Genomic DNA, 15,684 nt, shown 5'->3' on the forward strand with positions numbered 1-15,684 from the left:
GCAGCTTGATCACTATGAATATAGTAACTTCCTGGGAGCTGCTCAGAGCTCCAGAAATAAGACTGGAGAGGAACCTGTACCACAGACCTTTGTGAGATGGTGACTTTCAGAGAAACAGTGATGTGAACTTCTGTTCTTAGTGACAACCCAAAACGTCAAATAACCTCCACTCAAGGTCCAACACACAGGAAGTAAATGGAACCAGAGGCCAGGAGGAAGGACAAGTGAAAGTCCCATCTACATGGAAGCTTTCCTAACCAGAGCAAAACCCTGACAGGCCACAAATACTCTTCCCATGAAGTTATGCCTCTTCACCTGTGATCCATCACACTTTAAGAGGAACAACAGAAGTCCACAAAATGACAGTGTCTCACAGATAGTACCTGTCAGTAAATGAAAAAGCTTATTTCTCTCCATAAGCAGAATACTGCTTCTCTCCATCCCCGCAGAATATCTATGAGCTTTTATCACTGGTCTTTTTTCCCATCTTCAAATTGTGTATGTGAGTGTGTGTGTGCACATGTGCACGCACGCACCTGCATGTGTGTAGTATGTGTATGTGCGTATGTAGCTGACGCTCTCACGAAGGTCGCCAGTTCCAGATCTTACAATAGTTATGAGACGATGCCCGGTCTGACCTTGATCTTGTGGATGCCATGACTGCTACTACTTTGTCATCTTGCTGGCTCCTGCTCTGGGGTTTCCCATATTCAGTTCTCTAGGGCTATAAACTGCTGTGAAACGCTTCCCCTTACAAACTCCACGAGCTCTCATTCTCCCTGAAATTCCCCACTTATTCCTCCTCCTTCAGTCTTTACAGGTCAACAGGCCACCACCACCACCAAGGCAGACAAGAAACTGCAAAATCCACTTAAAAATGAAGATGCGTAAGTGTTTATTCAAGAGAAAGACACAGGATCAACTGATAAACACCAAGTCCACTCTAGGTGTCCCTGTTGGCTGTTAGGAGCTATCTGAGAGGTGAGCTCCTGTGGGGCTGCCTGGCTTGCAGGGAGATCAGATGGTTGGTACCCAGATAACGAGAGCATGAGAGCTGGTGTCGTACCATCTTCCCCCTGCCTTTAACTGGAAAGTCCGCCTGGAGGGCGTGAGTATGAACAAGACTCAACAGGAAGCCAGAAAATTCAGTCAGACAGAACAGCGCTTGCAGCTGAAAGGATAAAAAAGATTCATAATGTCTATTTGGAACTTAGGAGTTCATCTGGGAGTAGCAACAAGAACGTCTTAGAGGAAAAAACTTCTCAGCTGAAGGCAAAGGTTACATTCCTATATTTTTCCATATGTATGTTTTTTCACAATGGTGGGAAGCCTCTATAATTGAATACTTCCTCTAAATAATAGATATATCTTGATTTCCTAAACTATGATACGGTGCTGGGTGCCATAGGGAGGGTCACCATGACACCTACCTTGAAGGGAAATGTGGTTGCAGCTTCCAAGCAGACTTCTCTGCTGGTGCATAAGAAACATGGACAGAATTGGAGGGGTGGAAGGGAAGAAGAGATGATAGAATGGTGCCCTGGAGATTCTTTTCCCAGTGAAAAGAGAATACGGGAAAATAATTATTGAAACTCCTAGCCTCCAGATCAATGAATGACCAAGAAGACATAGCTCATAGCTGATTTGATGTTACAAACCAAAATCCCCTTGAGGTATCTCATTAAACACGCTTCACCCATTCCATGCACACTCATCATGCCCAACCAAAGCTGAGCGGAAGCGTTGCTCTCCAAGCTGAATGAAGAAACCCCTTGAGCTTTTCCAAGCTGTGGTGCCGGGAGAAGTGCATCAATTCCCACAAGGACAACAGTGCAGGACGAAACAAGCCATCACCTGCAGGAGCCTAAAGAACTCAAAAAACCACTCTTGTTAAACAGCTCCCATTAAACTGCACAAGACCAAGCCCAGGAATGGGGCACATCAATGTGTTAAAAGTGGCAGATGAGTGGGGAGCACCCAGGACAGACAAAGCCATATTCTGTGAGCAATCAGTGCCTTCCTGCTCTGGCGGCCTCCCACACAAGCAGGACTGGCCTGTTAAAATGAGGCCCAGTTCAAGTATCACACTGCCCATGCCTCTCACTAACCCGAGTTTCCGAGAGCGTTTTTTAACCCAGGAGGCTATGTGATTTCCGGTATTCTGTTTCACAAGGACACAGGCTAGGTCAAGCTGTATACTGCACCTCCATAGGAGAGTCACTTATGGGCAGGTATTCCAGTAAAGCCTCATTTAAGAAGGTAATATAACAATGACAACCAAACAGGACAAAGAGTATCACTCCTATTACCACTTAACGTTTGCACAAATTTTTCAATTTTAAGTTACAACTTTAAGTACATTATAGAAAATTTTAAAGAATGATAAAAAGACATCCACTTTTTCATAATCCATTAACAAGATCCTTTTTCAAATGGTGTTCATTTTTCTCCAGTATTTTCTTATGTATGTGGGGCACCACCAGGACCACCATAAGGGATGCACATCTCATAAGCACGAGCACCCTGGTGGCAGCCTGCAGAGGCGTTTACCAAGACTCTGGTTCACCTCCATCCATGCACGTGGAGGAATATTTCTCCTCCCCCATGAAGCTGAATAAGGCCATGTGACTTGCTTGTCCAGAAAGATATGAGTGAATATACACCATTTTTGCCTAGAAGCCTTTAAGTGTTTCTGCAGGCTTTCCCATATTCTCTTCCCCTGGGCAACACTCCAGACAGTAGAGGCTATCAGCTTGGAAGGCTGGGTGAGGACAACGCAGCCGAGTTTCCTACCAGTTCCAGTGAGCTCCCAGCAAGAAGTCAAAAAATAAACCTTTGATAATTTAAGCCACTGAACATTTGGGGTTATTTGTTATCGTTGCATATCCTGATGATACAACCACTTTATAGATGAAAACAGAGCAAATGCACAGGGACTATTTATTAAAACCCAGATAGCGAACAGAATGCTCTGCAAAGCCCTCAGAGTCCTGTGTATGCCATCAAGGGGCTGAGGCTGTTGTAGCCACAGCCTTCTCGCCTCTACTCCCTTCCAGCTCCCTGAGCTGTGGGCTTAACTCCTCCTTACCATTTACCTAAAGACCTCAAGTGGCATCAGAGTGATCCCCCCTTGGTCTCTTACCCTGCACCACCTCTGGTGAACTCCAGGAAACATGAACATTATGCCTTACAATACCAGAGGAGAGTTAGGAAACCCCAATAGCTCTCTCCCCAACCCCCTGGGAGCACCGAAATAGAAAAGCAGACATAAGGGGGTATAAAGCAGGAAATTCTAAGTCCCTCCAGCTCCCATCAAGCCAGCTTTAGCTACCAAAGTCAATTACTCAGCAACAACTTTCTGAACAGAAAGCAATGGCGGCTTCTTCTAGCAAAACTTGCAGATGAGGGATTACTTTCGCCTCCTTACTGTATAGAAACATCTCACATAATTTCAGCTGAGCAAAATAAGAAATGGTCTTAAACAACATGCTACTGCTTTTTTTTTTCTTCTATTATTACAGAGAATTTTACCCAGGGTCCTCCAACCTATACTGCATTTTTGACTGATCCTACAGTACAGCAAAGCCAGAAAGCCTGGGCTTGCAGCATCTTGCCTGCCATGAATTTCTGGAGGTCACTATCATTAGGAAGCTGGATTTCTCCTGCAACTACAGACTTTCAGTTTGAAAGGCAAAGAAAAAAAAAAAAAAGATTGGGATTAGAGAGGATGGAATTTTGCTTTTCCTGAATTTCATCTGGAGCTTAATATATACCCTGAGCTTTTTCTCTAGGTTTCCACTCTCCTATCATGATGATGAAGCAAATTTAAAATCTATATAAATACTTGTCTCAAGCCACATAAAGGAGTGAAACTGCCTATGTGCAAAAATGTTCAATAAAAGCAAGCAATATCATCATTACAACCACTAAGAATAAAACCCTTTAGGCTCATCTCTGCAATTGGTGCAATCCAGGGATAAAGCTGTGAGTCAGCCTTGAGACAGACTGGCCTGAGAACTTGAGCCCTTGTTGGAAAAACCCTGTGTAATGCGGTGATGCTAAGAAGCTTTATGGCTTTGTTAATGTTCTTCACTGGGTTTTATCTTATTCCACAGAGGCCACTGATCTTTAATCATCACATTAGTCTCAGCTGTCAAACCTAAGGGTATTATAAACTCCATTCTTGAAAAATGCAATGCCATCATTCATTCGTTAACCCTCTCAACCATCGTGGGAAGAGGGTCGGCACCACTCCCTTTTAAAATACGCTAAGAAGTTACGCTACTTTCTCAGGGTCACACTGGATGGATCACAAGTAATACCACCCAGGATATTTCTACCCTCATTCGAAGTCCTTGCCCAGGTTTTCCTGAGGGGTAGGGTGGGGAACCAAGCCAACTAAACAAAGAGGCTCAGCACAAATGGAAATGTCATTGACAAAACAAAACAGCTAGAGCACTGTAGGGAAGAGTATAAACAAATAAGGAAGGAATGGGGGGAGGGAGATCCTGGCAAAGAGAAGGCATCCATACTACCTCTGTAAGTATCTCATACAAGAGAAAGATTAAAGAAAACACTCTCTCCGTTACATTTAATGAAAACTATATTTGTCTTCTTCCTAAAAGTCAAGCCGTAGAAAATTCAGAACATTTGCTATCTAAAGATAGAGAGCTTAGAAATAGAAGGTGTACTGTATTACTACTGACCAATTTCAAAGGGGCTCAGAAGCTTGTTCTGATATATCTCCTTCTGTAGTACTTTTTAAAAATGCAGTTACTGAAAATAATTGTTGGTATTAAACGCAAACAAAATATGCTGAAAGCATCAAATCGGTACCGTATATAACCTTTGCCACTTTCCCACCAGGCTGTTCCCCCAGAAGGTGTTTAGTGTTGGTGCAAATCGCATGCGCAGGTCTGAGCATCTGTTTGATTTGGGAGGGTAGATACTTAAACCAAATTAACCTGTGCCCTATTCCCCACCCTCTTTGAGATCCCCAGGGCAGCCCGGGGGACTAGTACAGCTATGGATTCCCACGAAACCTAGATTCATACCCTGACTTCAGGTGCTTTCTAGCTCCATCATCTCAGGCAAGATATTCAAATTCCCTAAACCTCACAATTTCTTCATTTGTAAATGGGAATGTTAAGGTTTTCTCATCACAGGTCATTATGAGAACTCAGTGAGATAAAGCATGCGGAATGCTTGCTATACTGCCTGGCACAAAACAGAGCTAAAGAAGTGTGGCGATCATCACTATTGTAGGCTAATAGTGGCACTCTTCATCAGATCCCCCAGGAAGCTGTGATGGACAGACTCCAAGTTGACCATATGATCCCTGTGTCTCCTTGGTGTGATTACCATCTCACTGAATCTGGGTGGGACGTGTGACTGCCTTTAACTAACACAATGTGGCAAAGGTGATGGGATGTCTCTCCCATAATTGCATTACATTATATAAGACTGTCTTGCCAGAAGATTTATTCTAGAATCTCCATTCTCTCCATTGCTGGCTTTGAGGAAGCAAGCTGCCATGAATTCTACAATCACAGAGAAATTCTGCTAATGACGTGAGTGAGCCTGGAGGTGAACTCTTTCCCTGTTGAGTGTCCAGACGAGCGTGCAGCTCTGCCCACACCTTGACGGCAAACTTGCAGAGGACCTAAGCCATGCCTGGGATCCTGATGCACAGGAGATAATAAATGTGTAAGATAATAAATGTGTGTTGTTTTAAGCCAGTAAGTTTGGGGCAATTTGTTATGCAGCAGTAGGATACAAATACAGAAGCACTTTGCCTTCCCTATCACATTGGTATTGGGGGTCCTTTACTTAGCTCTTCCCTTCCAATCACTATTAAAACTCCACTGACTTTTGCCCATGTATAATGAGCCTTCTTTGATTCAACTAGTTCTAGTATCACCATTAATAATTACTCAACAGATTATGAAGCTCTCTTTGATTATTTCTGATGAACAAAAGCACCATTTATATTTTACATTTTAATCATAGCTCTGTAATATTTAGAGAGCTGGCAAAACTTACTAAAGCCACAGACTATACATTTATACACAAACTTGCTCTTCCACCATCTGGTAAAGCCTCAAACACGAATCACTTACCAAGGCATGTAACAGAGAAAGCACGGCACAGACACTTCCTTGCATAAATCTCATCTTTATAAAAGGTATAAGCCTGGCAAGACTAACCTTTTTTTTTTCATGTTCTTTCCTGGGTCCCAGTATCTGAACTGGGAAGACATTTCCAGTGAAAGGAAGAGTAATTTTTAAGTATATTTACTGTAAGTATACAAGCAAGAGAGTCAACTAATGGTACTGTGATGTAACCATTAGGGGTAAAACCAGCCAACAAAATTATTACATGAGATTATCTTGACCATAAGTTAAGTCAAAAGGGAGCTGAATCAATCCCTGACATAGCAGACAAAAAGTTTCCCATTCTCCTCTTATCATCCTCTGCACAAGCTGCTCTGTCTTTGAGACTTAAATTTTAACAAAAACCTTCCTGGTCATCTTTTAAAATCCAAGACTGGGGTACATGCCAGCTTCCAGTTAAAAGCACTCACAATTTCTTTTTCCTAAAAGAAACATTCTCACCAATCAGGACTATTAACAATGGCTGGCTTTACACCAGCTTAACACCATTCTATTTTTTCTTTAATGAAAAAATAACTACTTTCTCAAAAAACACCTTACAACAACAAAGCATTTAGAAAAGTTTTAATTCACCAGAGTCCAGTATAAATATTATAATGCTGCCTTTCCAGTTTTTTCTATCACATTTTTGTTACTTTTATGATCAGAAGGAAAATGTAAAGTTTTCATCCAAGTAAAAATTGAAAATTTCTGTCTCTGTAACATCCTGTATGAGGAAAGAACACTGGTGGCCTTGTCTTGGCTCTGGGGCTGGCTGCTCATTTGACCTTGGGTAAGCAAGTTAACCTCTCTGGGTTGCCTGTCAAATGTGGAAGTAGATGATCTCAACTACAAAGGGTCTTTCCTCTCTACTCGAACAGTCTAAGATTATGAAACATGAGTTTTCAAAACCTGCCATAGGTCATTCTAGACCAGTGACTGGGGCAGCCTCGTTCTTTTAATCTCTCTGAATTCCCACACAAATATAGAGAACCTACACATCAAAAGCAAATGCTTAGAGATAAGGTATCCTCCTGAACAACAAAACAGAAGCAGGTAGGGACAAACCAACAGCATCCACAAGACCTAAATGGTGTCTGTGTGGGCAGAAGCAGAGGGAAGAAACAAGACTGAGGGACCCGACAACTGGAAAACCTCAGAACAGCCAGTAAGTATACACGGGAAAGTGAGAAGGGCCAACTGGGAGGGGTTTTGCCTGAGCCAAGAGTGAGTGAGCAAGGGGCCCACAGTAAGATCTGAAGGGGCTAAGGCAGCTAGTCCCTATGAACTTTCAAGACCGGCCCTAGGACTCTCTGCCAGGAGGAGAAACTGCTGGGAGTAGGATCAAAATTGAACAGGATGGGGTAATAGAGACAAGGGAAAGAACAGATCGAGATAGAAGCAGGTGAGGGGAACAGAGCCAGGAAGTGTCGGAAAGCAGGTTGCCATATTCGTGAATACAAGGAAGCTCTATGAACTTAAAAAGGCCATGTTCAACTCTGTCTCCTAAAGGTTCAAAGAAACTATTTTTCACATAAAAATGAAAAACAGAACAGTATTGAGGGCAAATCCCACATAAAGGTACAAGAAAGAAGAATGAAAAAAAGGGGAGAATAACATCCCTATAAACCATGAAAGCATGCCACAAAATAGAGAACCTCTCTCCTCACAAAAAGTCCCAAACAGTAGACTACTATTTCAAAATAAGCTAACAGACTTGAAAAAGGTGAAATGACATAAAACAGGGGAGAACATAATTCAAAATTAGAAAAACTCAGAAAGAAGGTAATAGAACACACACACACAAAAGAAATGAAATAAAAATGCAGAAATATATGACTAAGCCAGAAGGCACACTACGAGGGGATAAATACAACATATAAGGCCTAAGAAAAACAGAAGATGGAGAACAGGAAAAACAAGGTAAACAGGGAGAGATATAAAGGATTTGAGATAGTGACAGATACGGAAGACAGGCAAAGAAGATCAAAGATATACATAATAAGCATCCTTGAAGAAAAAGAAAAGGCAAGGGAACAAAACTAATATTAAACACTATAATTAGAAAAAACTTCTCTGAAATTAAAAAAAAGATTACAAAATATAATCAAAAGAAAACACAGCAAACATGAGAATATCAAACCAGAACGATTAAGAGTTACTCTAGCAAAATTACTGGAAGGAAGTAAAGAAGGGAGGGAAGAAAGAGAGAGAGAGAGAGAGAAAGTTGTATTATTAACAGACTTTGAGAGCAACACTCTATGCCAAAATAGAATAAAGAAACATATTCAAGTAAAGAAAAGATGAGTCAAGGGTTTTATAGCCAGCAAGAATGCCTTTCAAGTAAGAAGGGCAGAGACACATTGTTATTAACAAGCAGAAAGTTGGTGAAGGTTATTCCCATGAGTCCTCCCTGAGGAAATCTACTAGAAAATAGCTTCCGGCATTAAACAAACAAACAGAGGGATATTGACATAAAGACCATGGTAAACATGAAATATATAATTTACTTGTAGAAGACTAAATGAGGACTAAAAGAAAGTCTAAGATGTAATGGCCACAGGGTCAGGCAGTGTGGATATAGTACAGTTGCAAAAAACGGGGGGAATGAGGAAAGTATAATGAAAAAAAAACTTTAAAAAATTCTTCTCAGTAACTGTATTTGTTATGATAGTATTAATGTTATTATTTTGAGACTATATATAATATGGAATGAAGCAAATGAGTAATTATGGAATATTCTTATCCAATCATCCTCTGTAAACTTCAGAACCAAGATTTTTAGTGTGAAAGAAAGGACATACAAATAAAATACAGAAGCTAAGTAAAAGAACCCTGTAGTCTGAATTTAAATTGGAGAAATTATTATGAGCTCCTAAGGTATTTTATCTTAAAATGTATAAATACATACATATGTGGATAAATAATAAGTAAATAAAGAATTTCCTGGCTATGTTTATAAAAGAGGCCTAAAAATAATGACCAAACTAGAAGCAATAAGCACCCTTAGCACCCAGATTGCAGTCTGGAAATACCATTTTCTACAGAGAAAAACCAAGGCTACATGGAGAATGCTTAATTCCAGTTTTGGAGTGAGAAATGTACTAGATGAGCCTGGAGTAAGTACTGGGCTCCTGTCAAAAGACTCAGGAGCCCACTTGAAGAGGTTCTTATGGCCAAAAATAGTATACTTTGAGTTTCTACAAGGAAAATAATCACAAAGGACTGAAACCCAAATATGTTAAAATCCCTAAGTTCATAATATTTTAAAAAGTAACTGGGGACTTTCAGAGGATCATAAATAATTCATTATCTTGAAAAATGTTAAATAAATCAAAAGAATGAAGCAATGATTCTGCTTTTCCTCCGTGAACTATACCATTGTTTCAATACATCATAGATGATGGGAAATGTCTCTATAAAAGCACTTCAATTAAGAACTGAGAAAGAAATGGTAGAACTAAAATATCATGATTTTGTAAAGTCTTGATGAATCAGTGAACTTGGGCATTAAGTATCAAGACAGCTGCTAACGGGCTTCCCTGGTGGCGCAGTGGTTGAGAGTCCGCCTGCCAATGCAGGGGACACGGGTTCGTGCCCCGGTCCGGGAAGATCCCACATGCTGCGCAGCGGCTGGGCCCGTGAGCCATGGCCGCTGGACCTGCGCGTCCGGAGCCTGTGCTCCGCAGCGGGAGAGGCCGCAGCAGTAAGAGGCCTGCATACCGCAAAAAAAAAAAAAAAAAAAGATAGCTGCTAACATCTCAGAAGGCAAGACAACCAGATACTATGTGCTTCCCAGTGGAAAAACAAATACCCTCTACAGTCTTGCCAGAGGGACTGGCCATGAATCTGACTGGTCCTCTGGATCCAAGGCCATTCTGCAGGGAATACAGGGGACAGAGGAACATGCCGAACTGCACCATGGGTGAACAATCAGCAACATCTGGACTGTGGGAAACTCCACAGGTCAAATGGCCAGCTTTTAAAAGACTAAGTATAAAGCCAATAAAGAACGGAGGGAAAACCTGTGGATTAAGAGATTCAAAGGAAACACGTAATTTTTAAACAGGCAAGACAAAACTCCACTGTCTAGGGACATACAAACTCCAGCGATAAACCGTAAAGAAACAGAAAATATGACTATAAAAGCCATGTGGGGAGGAAAAGTGGGATTGGGATGGGACATAAGGAGGCACTTCTGGGATGACTGTCAGGTTCTAATTCTTGACCTGGACAGTGGTCATGAGGGGGTCTGCTCATCAAACCGTCATTTGTTTTGTGGAGATTTCCATATGTTTCATCTTAAAAAATAAAGCAAAAAGAACCTTTCCAGACCCCTTACCTGTGCCTTGGCCAATTTCTTTTCCAGAAGGTCCCGTTCCCGCTCCGTTTGCTGCAGACGTTTATTAAGCTCCACTATATCTCCCTTGAGTGATGCCAGGGCTGCCAAGTGAAGCTGCAGTGATGGGAAGAAAGGAGCACAAGGTTAGACCCTTCGGCAGAAACTCATTTCCTTCCCTTCATTTCCTGTAATTAGTGTGATCGCATAAAAAATCTACAATGGGACATTGGGTGATATTAATCTCAAGGGACAATGGACAGAAATCAGGTGTGTCACAGGCAAGCTGGATTATCTGGTCACCCTCAATGTAACAGGGAGAACACTGTTATGTGCGGGCAGTAGGACCTAATTTTGGATTGTCTAATAAAAATAGAGAGGAAAGCTGCTCATTCTAAGGGCTTTCTCCGAGTTACTCAGCAAGGATGAGATTAAGAGCTGGTGTGGACTGCCTGATTCTCAAGAAGCAAGGAAAAGGCAGGACCAAATTAGCTTTTACCTTTGGGAAAATATGCGAGTTGAATGGGGCAATTCAATTTTTTTCAATTCAATCACCCATACTGCCGCATGTCCAGACGGACCAAAGGGCTGAGAATTAAGGAAAAAAAATGGGAGAGCTCATTGTTTCCGATGTTCTCCTCCTCAAGTTGATGCATTAATTTTCTTGCCAGCTCCTCCTTCCTCATTGTTCCCCAGACAGACTAGATTGACCAGATGATGATGCTTCTGTGCAAGCAGGCCTCTCAGAAACAGAACCGGAACTCTGATAAATTATGCTATGGCGAGAGAAACCAAGAATGCATCGCTATACCTTTCCCCAGCCAACTCTCTCAGGGGAAGCGGAGCAAGAAAGAACGTTCTTCAGCAGATTAACAAGCGTATCACGCACTTCCAGGATCTCAACCCGCTCAGCTTTCAGGTTCTGCACATGGAGCCTGGGATGCACACATGCCTACCACACATGTGCCCGCTGTGGCTTTGCAGGTGGATGGCTGCGACCGTCCTTAATATCTGTTCAACCACGGCTCCTGGAGCAGCACCTTCCAGCCTTCCTTGCCCTCTGAGTCACTACTTCGCTGTCTTCACTGTCAATCCCAGGTGGAGCTCAGACCATCCCTGAGCTGAATTCCACATGACACTCGGGTGAGTGATGCCAATCAGAGCAAACCCTCCCTCTTTATAGGGTTTCTGTATAGCGTCTGCCAAGAGGATGTAAAGTAAGAAGTAAATAAATTTCATCTTTCAAGATGTACACAGTGCAGCGGCACACAACTCCACTTTGAAGATTTTAATTTCAGGTTTAGAAAGATGCTCTTTTCTGCAACCTGCCCCTCCACACTGCGTGGAGGCTGGGAGGCTTGGGGGAGGGTGAGTAGGCGAGAAGGAGACATAGGGCAGGGGCTAGGGTTTCAAAGCGGTTGTTTGTGAGACTATCACAGCAGTGACTGGGACTTCACTTAACTGCATCGGGGCTGCAAACCAACAGATCAACAGCCGATTTGAAATCAGGAACGCTTGAAATTTAAAAAAGGAAATGTCAGGCAATCTGGTGATATTTGCCTTCTCATGTAGGGCTAGGGCCGCTCAAAAAAGGTCACTTTGGGTTTCTGATACAGGGTTTCTGTGATGAATTCTCAGCACAAATACCACAGTGTTCCCATTGTATACTTTTTTGGAGGCAGTTTTGCTCCCAGCGTGGGGAGAGGGACACAAATTCACTCCCTTACATAGGTGGGTTGCCCCTTCTGCCTCTGAACTGTCAATCTGAGAATGTTCCTTTAGCAACAGACACTGTGGTCTGCTATGCTATTATGTCTGGTCTTGGGAGAAGACCCACCACCTGACCTCTGACAGGAAGGATGAAATACATGGAGAGCGGACATGTTCTTTAAGATATATAGGAGCAGAAACAAGGATCCCAACTATGACAGCCTAGACTTGCTTCCTCTCTCATCCCTCTCCCATCCTACTTCTGGGGGAAAGGGCTGCCTGCAGGGGGTGGGGGAGAATTCGGGGGAAAAGCTGACAGAGGAGACTATATACTCCATACTGACCTCATGAACTGGGCCAGATGGGGAGACGCACAGAGTGGTTATTTCCATCACAGAACAGGGCAGAGGGGTCCAGGCTGGGTCACATCCTATGGAGGACAGCCCTGGGCCAAGAGACGATAACACCAGCACTCCGGATTGCCAAAGGATCCATCAGATGTGCTTGTGGGGCAAGTCCCTTTTCTTCCCTGGATGGTAGATGCCTATCTATCAAATATGAATTGATCAGTTTTTCTTTTTGTTTTTTAAATTAATTAATTATATTTATTTTTGGCTGTGTTGGGTCTTCGTTGCTGCGCGCGGGCTTTCTCTAGTTGTGGCGAGTGGGGGCTACTCTTCATTGCGGTGCGTGGGCTTCTCACTGTGGTGGCTTCTCTTGTTGTGGAGCTTGGGCTCCAGGCACGCAGGCTTCAGTCCTTGTGGCTCACGGGCTCAGTAGTTGTGGCTCGTGGGCTCTAGAGCACAGGCTCAGTAGTTGTGGATCACGGGCTTAGTTGCTCCACGGCATGTGGGATCTTCCCGGACCAGGGCTCGAACCCGTGTCCCCTGCATTGGCAGGCGGATTCTTAACCACTGCGCCACCAGGGAAGCCCCTCAGTTGTTCTTAACTTGAAGATTCCTTAAGAATCTCATGAATGTGTTGGGCCCTTCTCCTAGAGGAGAGTATAAACTTCGTGCTTATGCATGTGTTCCGCCTAATTAAGATGATGACACCCCCCGGAATCCCATCTATGAACTCCGAACTAAGAACCATCTAGACTAGATGCCAGCTCTGTGATGCCCCCAAGTTTTGCAGATGGTGTCAAGTGTCATAACCACAGATGTCTGAGTGGAGGAAAGGCCCTCGGCATGTGGCATCTCCCACTTCCACATCTGCGAGTGAGGAATGAAACCCAGAGATTGACCTGCTCACTCCAGGTCCCATGGAGAGCCTAGCACCAGAACCAAGGTCACCATGCCCCTTCCTCACTATGCAGTGTTGTATGTGACAGTGATTTTCAGGGTTTTTTTCCTGTGGATGAAAACTTTACTTAAAATGTTTGCCTCTGATTATAAAAATAATGAGTAGGTAACAGAAAAATAAACTGGAAAGTTGGCATTCTAACTTTTTGGTGGTGGCCTTTGGGTGGTTTCAAACTCTTCTGGGATACTTTCCTGTTTAATACTTTTTTTTTTTTTTTTTAAAGAGAAGGAGGCTTTTGTATTAAAAAAAAAAAAAAAGAGTTGTCACAGTGTTTTCTGCAGGTGAAGGCTGTAGCATAAAAACTGTAAACGGTTATTATCTGTCCCTGCTGCAGCTTCTTTCCCTGTCCACCAGCAATTCTGATAGAAGGTAAAACTTTAAAAACCAGGTGCAGTATACACTTGTTCCTTAGTGTCACTGACAAATACTCAGCAGAAGCTAACTACAAAGGTTGGGACGTGCAGTGTGGAAAGAAGTTTGCCCGCAAGTTGAAAGACGTGTTGCTGAGAATGTGTCTGACCGACCCCTCTCTCATTCCCACAACTGAGCACGGGATGAGTCCTGTTCTCACCGCAAGGAAGAGTGGACACTCCCTGCCAGCTTCAGCTCCGGAGCTCCCCTGTTCCACCTTGTCAATCACCCAGTACTCAAGAGCTGACTGGATCTCCTTCTTTTGGGGTTTCACCCCCCTCATTCTGGCAGAACTGGTGGTATCCCTGTAAATTCAATAGCTAGGGAGTTTTCGAGCAATGCTACAAGTATTATGACAGAACTGTGTAGACCTGTGTCAAGCCCAGCATTAAGAAAATAACAGAATAGAGGTCTTTCCGGGTAATTTTTAAAAGGAGTGACAGTGGGTTTAAATCCTGGAAAGAAAAATTTACCACAGCAACCAGAACTGTCAACCATCTGTAATAGAAAAATTATATTTGCATCATTTTTCAGGATGTCTTTACTTATATTCTGGCTTCTGAAATGTCCTCTACCTTGAGTCAGAGCTTCAGACACATGAACCTCGAAGTACCATTAAAAGATGTTTCACTAACCAAAGAGAGAGAAAATATATGACGTTTGCAGACTGTGCTGGTCTCTTCCCAAACACACTTTTCGCTTCATGCTCAGGAACAAGACCTCAATTTTTCATTGGTCAGACTACTGTTCAGCTAAAATATCCCAGTTCCCAGCCTCCCTTGCAGCTGGAGCTAGGTGTAGCCATGTGACAAAGTTCTAGCCAAGGAAACAGAAGCAAAAATATGTGGAAGTTCTGGGAAAATCTTTTTGAGGGAGGTCATGCTGTTTTTCTCTTCCTCCAGCCTTGCTGCTTGGTATATTAATGTGATGGATGGAGCTCCAGCAGCCATCTTGCTTCAGAAAGATGAGGTCCACACTGTAGGGAGTGGAAGGTGCCTGAATCCCTAACAACCTTGTAGAGCCACCCTACTAGCTTTGGACTGCCTGACTCCAGACTTCTGTAATAGAATAGCAAGAACAGACCTCCGCTGTATAGACCACTATTATGTTGCGATACTCTGGCAAATGAAATTGATCTGAGCCTAATTTATAAAGAATCAGATAAACCTGGGTTCACGTCTCATTTATGATACTTGTTAGTGATTTGTCTTTGGACAGCTGATTTAACTGGGTTTTTTGTTTTTGTTTTTTGCCGTACGTGGGCCTCTCACTGTTGGGGCCCCTCCTGTTGCGGAGCACAGGCTCCGGACGCGTAGGCTCAGCGGCCATGGCTCATGGGCCCAGCCGCTCCGCGGCATGTGGGATCCTCCCAGACCGGAGCACGAACCCGCGTCCCCTGCATCGGCAGGTGCACTCTCAACCACTGCGCCACCAGGGAAGCCCTGGTTTTTTATAAATGGGTGTTTTTGCTGTCGTAAAGGCAAAATGAGATGGCCATCCATAAACTGACCAGCATAGTGTCTGAAACCAAGTAAGCATTCAACAACGTGCATTTCCTCTTTCCCAGCCAGGTTTTAAGTCAGCAAGTTTCAAGTCAACAACCTTCTCAGATGAAGCCTCACTATAGGTAGTGAGAGGTACATTCAGATGAGGAAGTAACACAGTCCTGTCTTGGAGCAGCACACTTCCTGGGGGTTAACAGCACAGGAATGAGAGGCCTTAAGCCTTGGGACTTCAGCAGAAGTCCCAAGGCTTAAGGAGCTGACT

The 15,684-nt window shown here is 43.2% G+C and overlaps 1 protein-coding gene across 5 annotated transcripts in view; it reads right to left on the reverse strand.

Moving 5' to 3' along the window:
- The window catches only part of MCC (MCC regulator of WNT signaling pathway), a 430,805-nt gene that overhangs the window by 101,020 nt on the left and 314,101 nt on the right, over positions 1-15,684 (reverse strand). For 4 of the 5 annotated variants that reach the window (XM_004267446.4, XM_049707486.1, XM_049707489.1 and 1 more), the window contains one exon: positions 10,495-10,608. In XM_004267446.4, the coding sequence (XP_004267494.2) occupies positions 10,495-10,608 (114 nt within the window). Of the gene's footprint in view, positions 1-10,494; positions 10,609-12,545; positions 12,693-15,684 lie in introns of those variants that run through there. The other variant, XM_049707487.1, reaches the window with a different exon arrangement.

The sequence above is a fragment of the Orcinus orca genome, chromosome 3, assembly GCF_937001465.1.
Source record: "Orcinus orca chromosome 3, mOrcOrc1.1, whole genome shotgun sequence".
Classification (NCBI taxonomy): Eukaryota; Metazoa; Chordata; class Mammalia; order Artiodactyla; family Delphinidae; genus Orcinus; species Orcinus orca.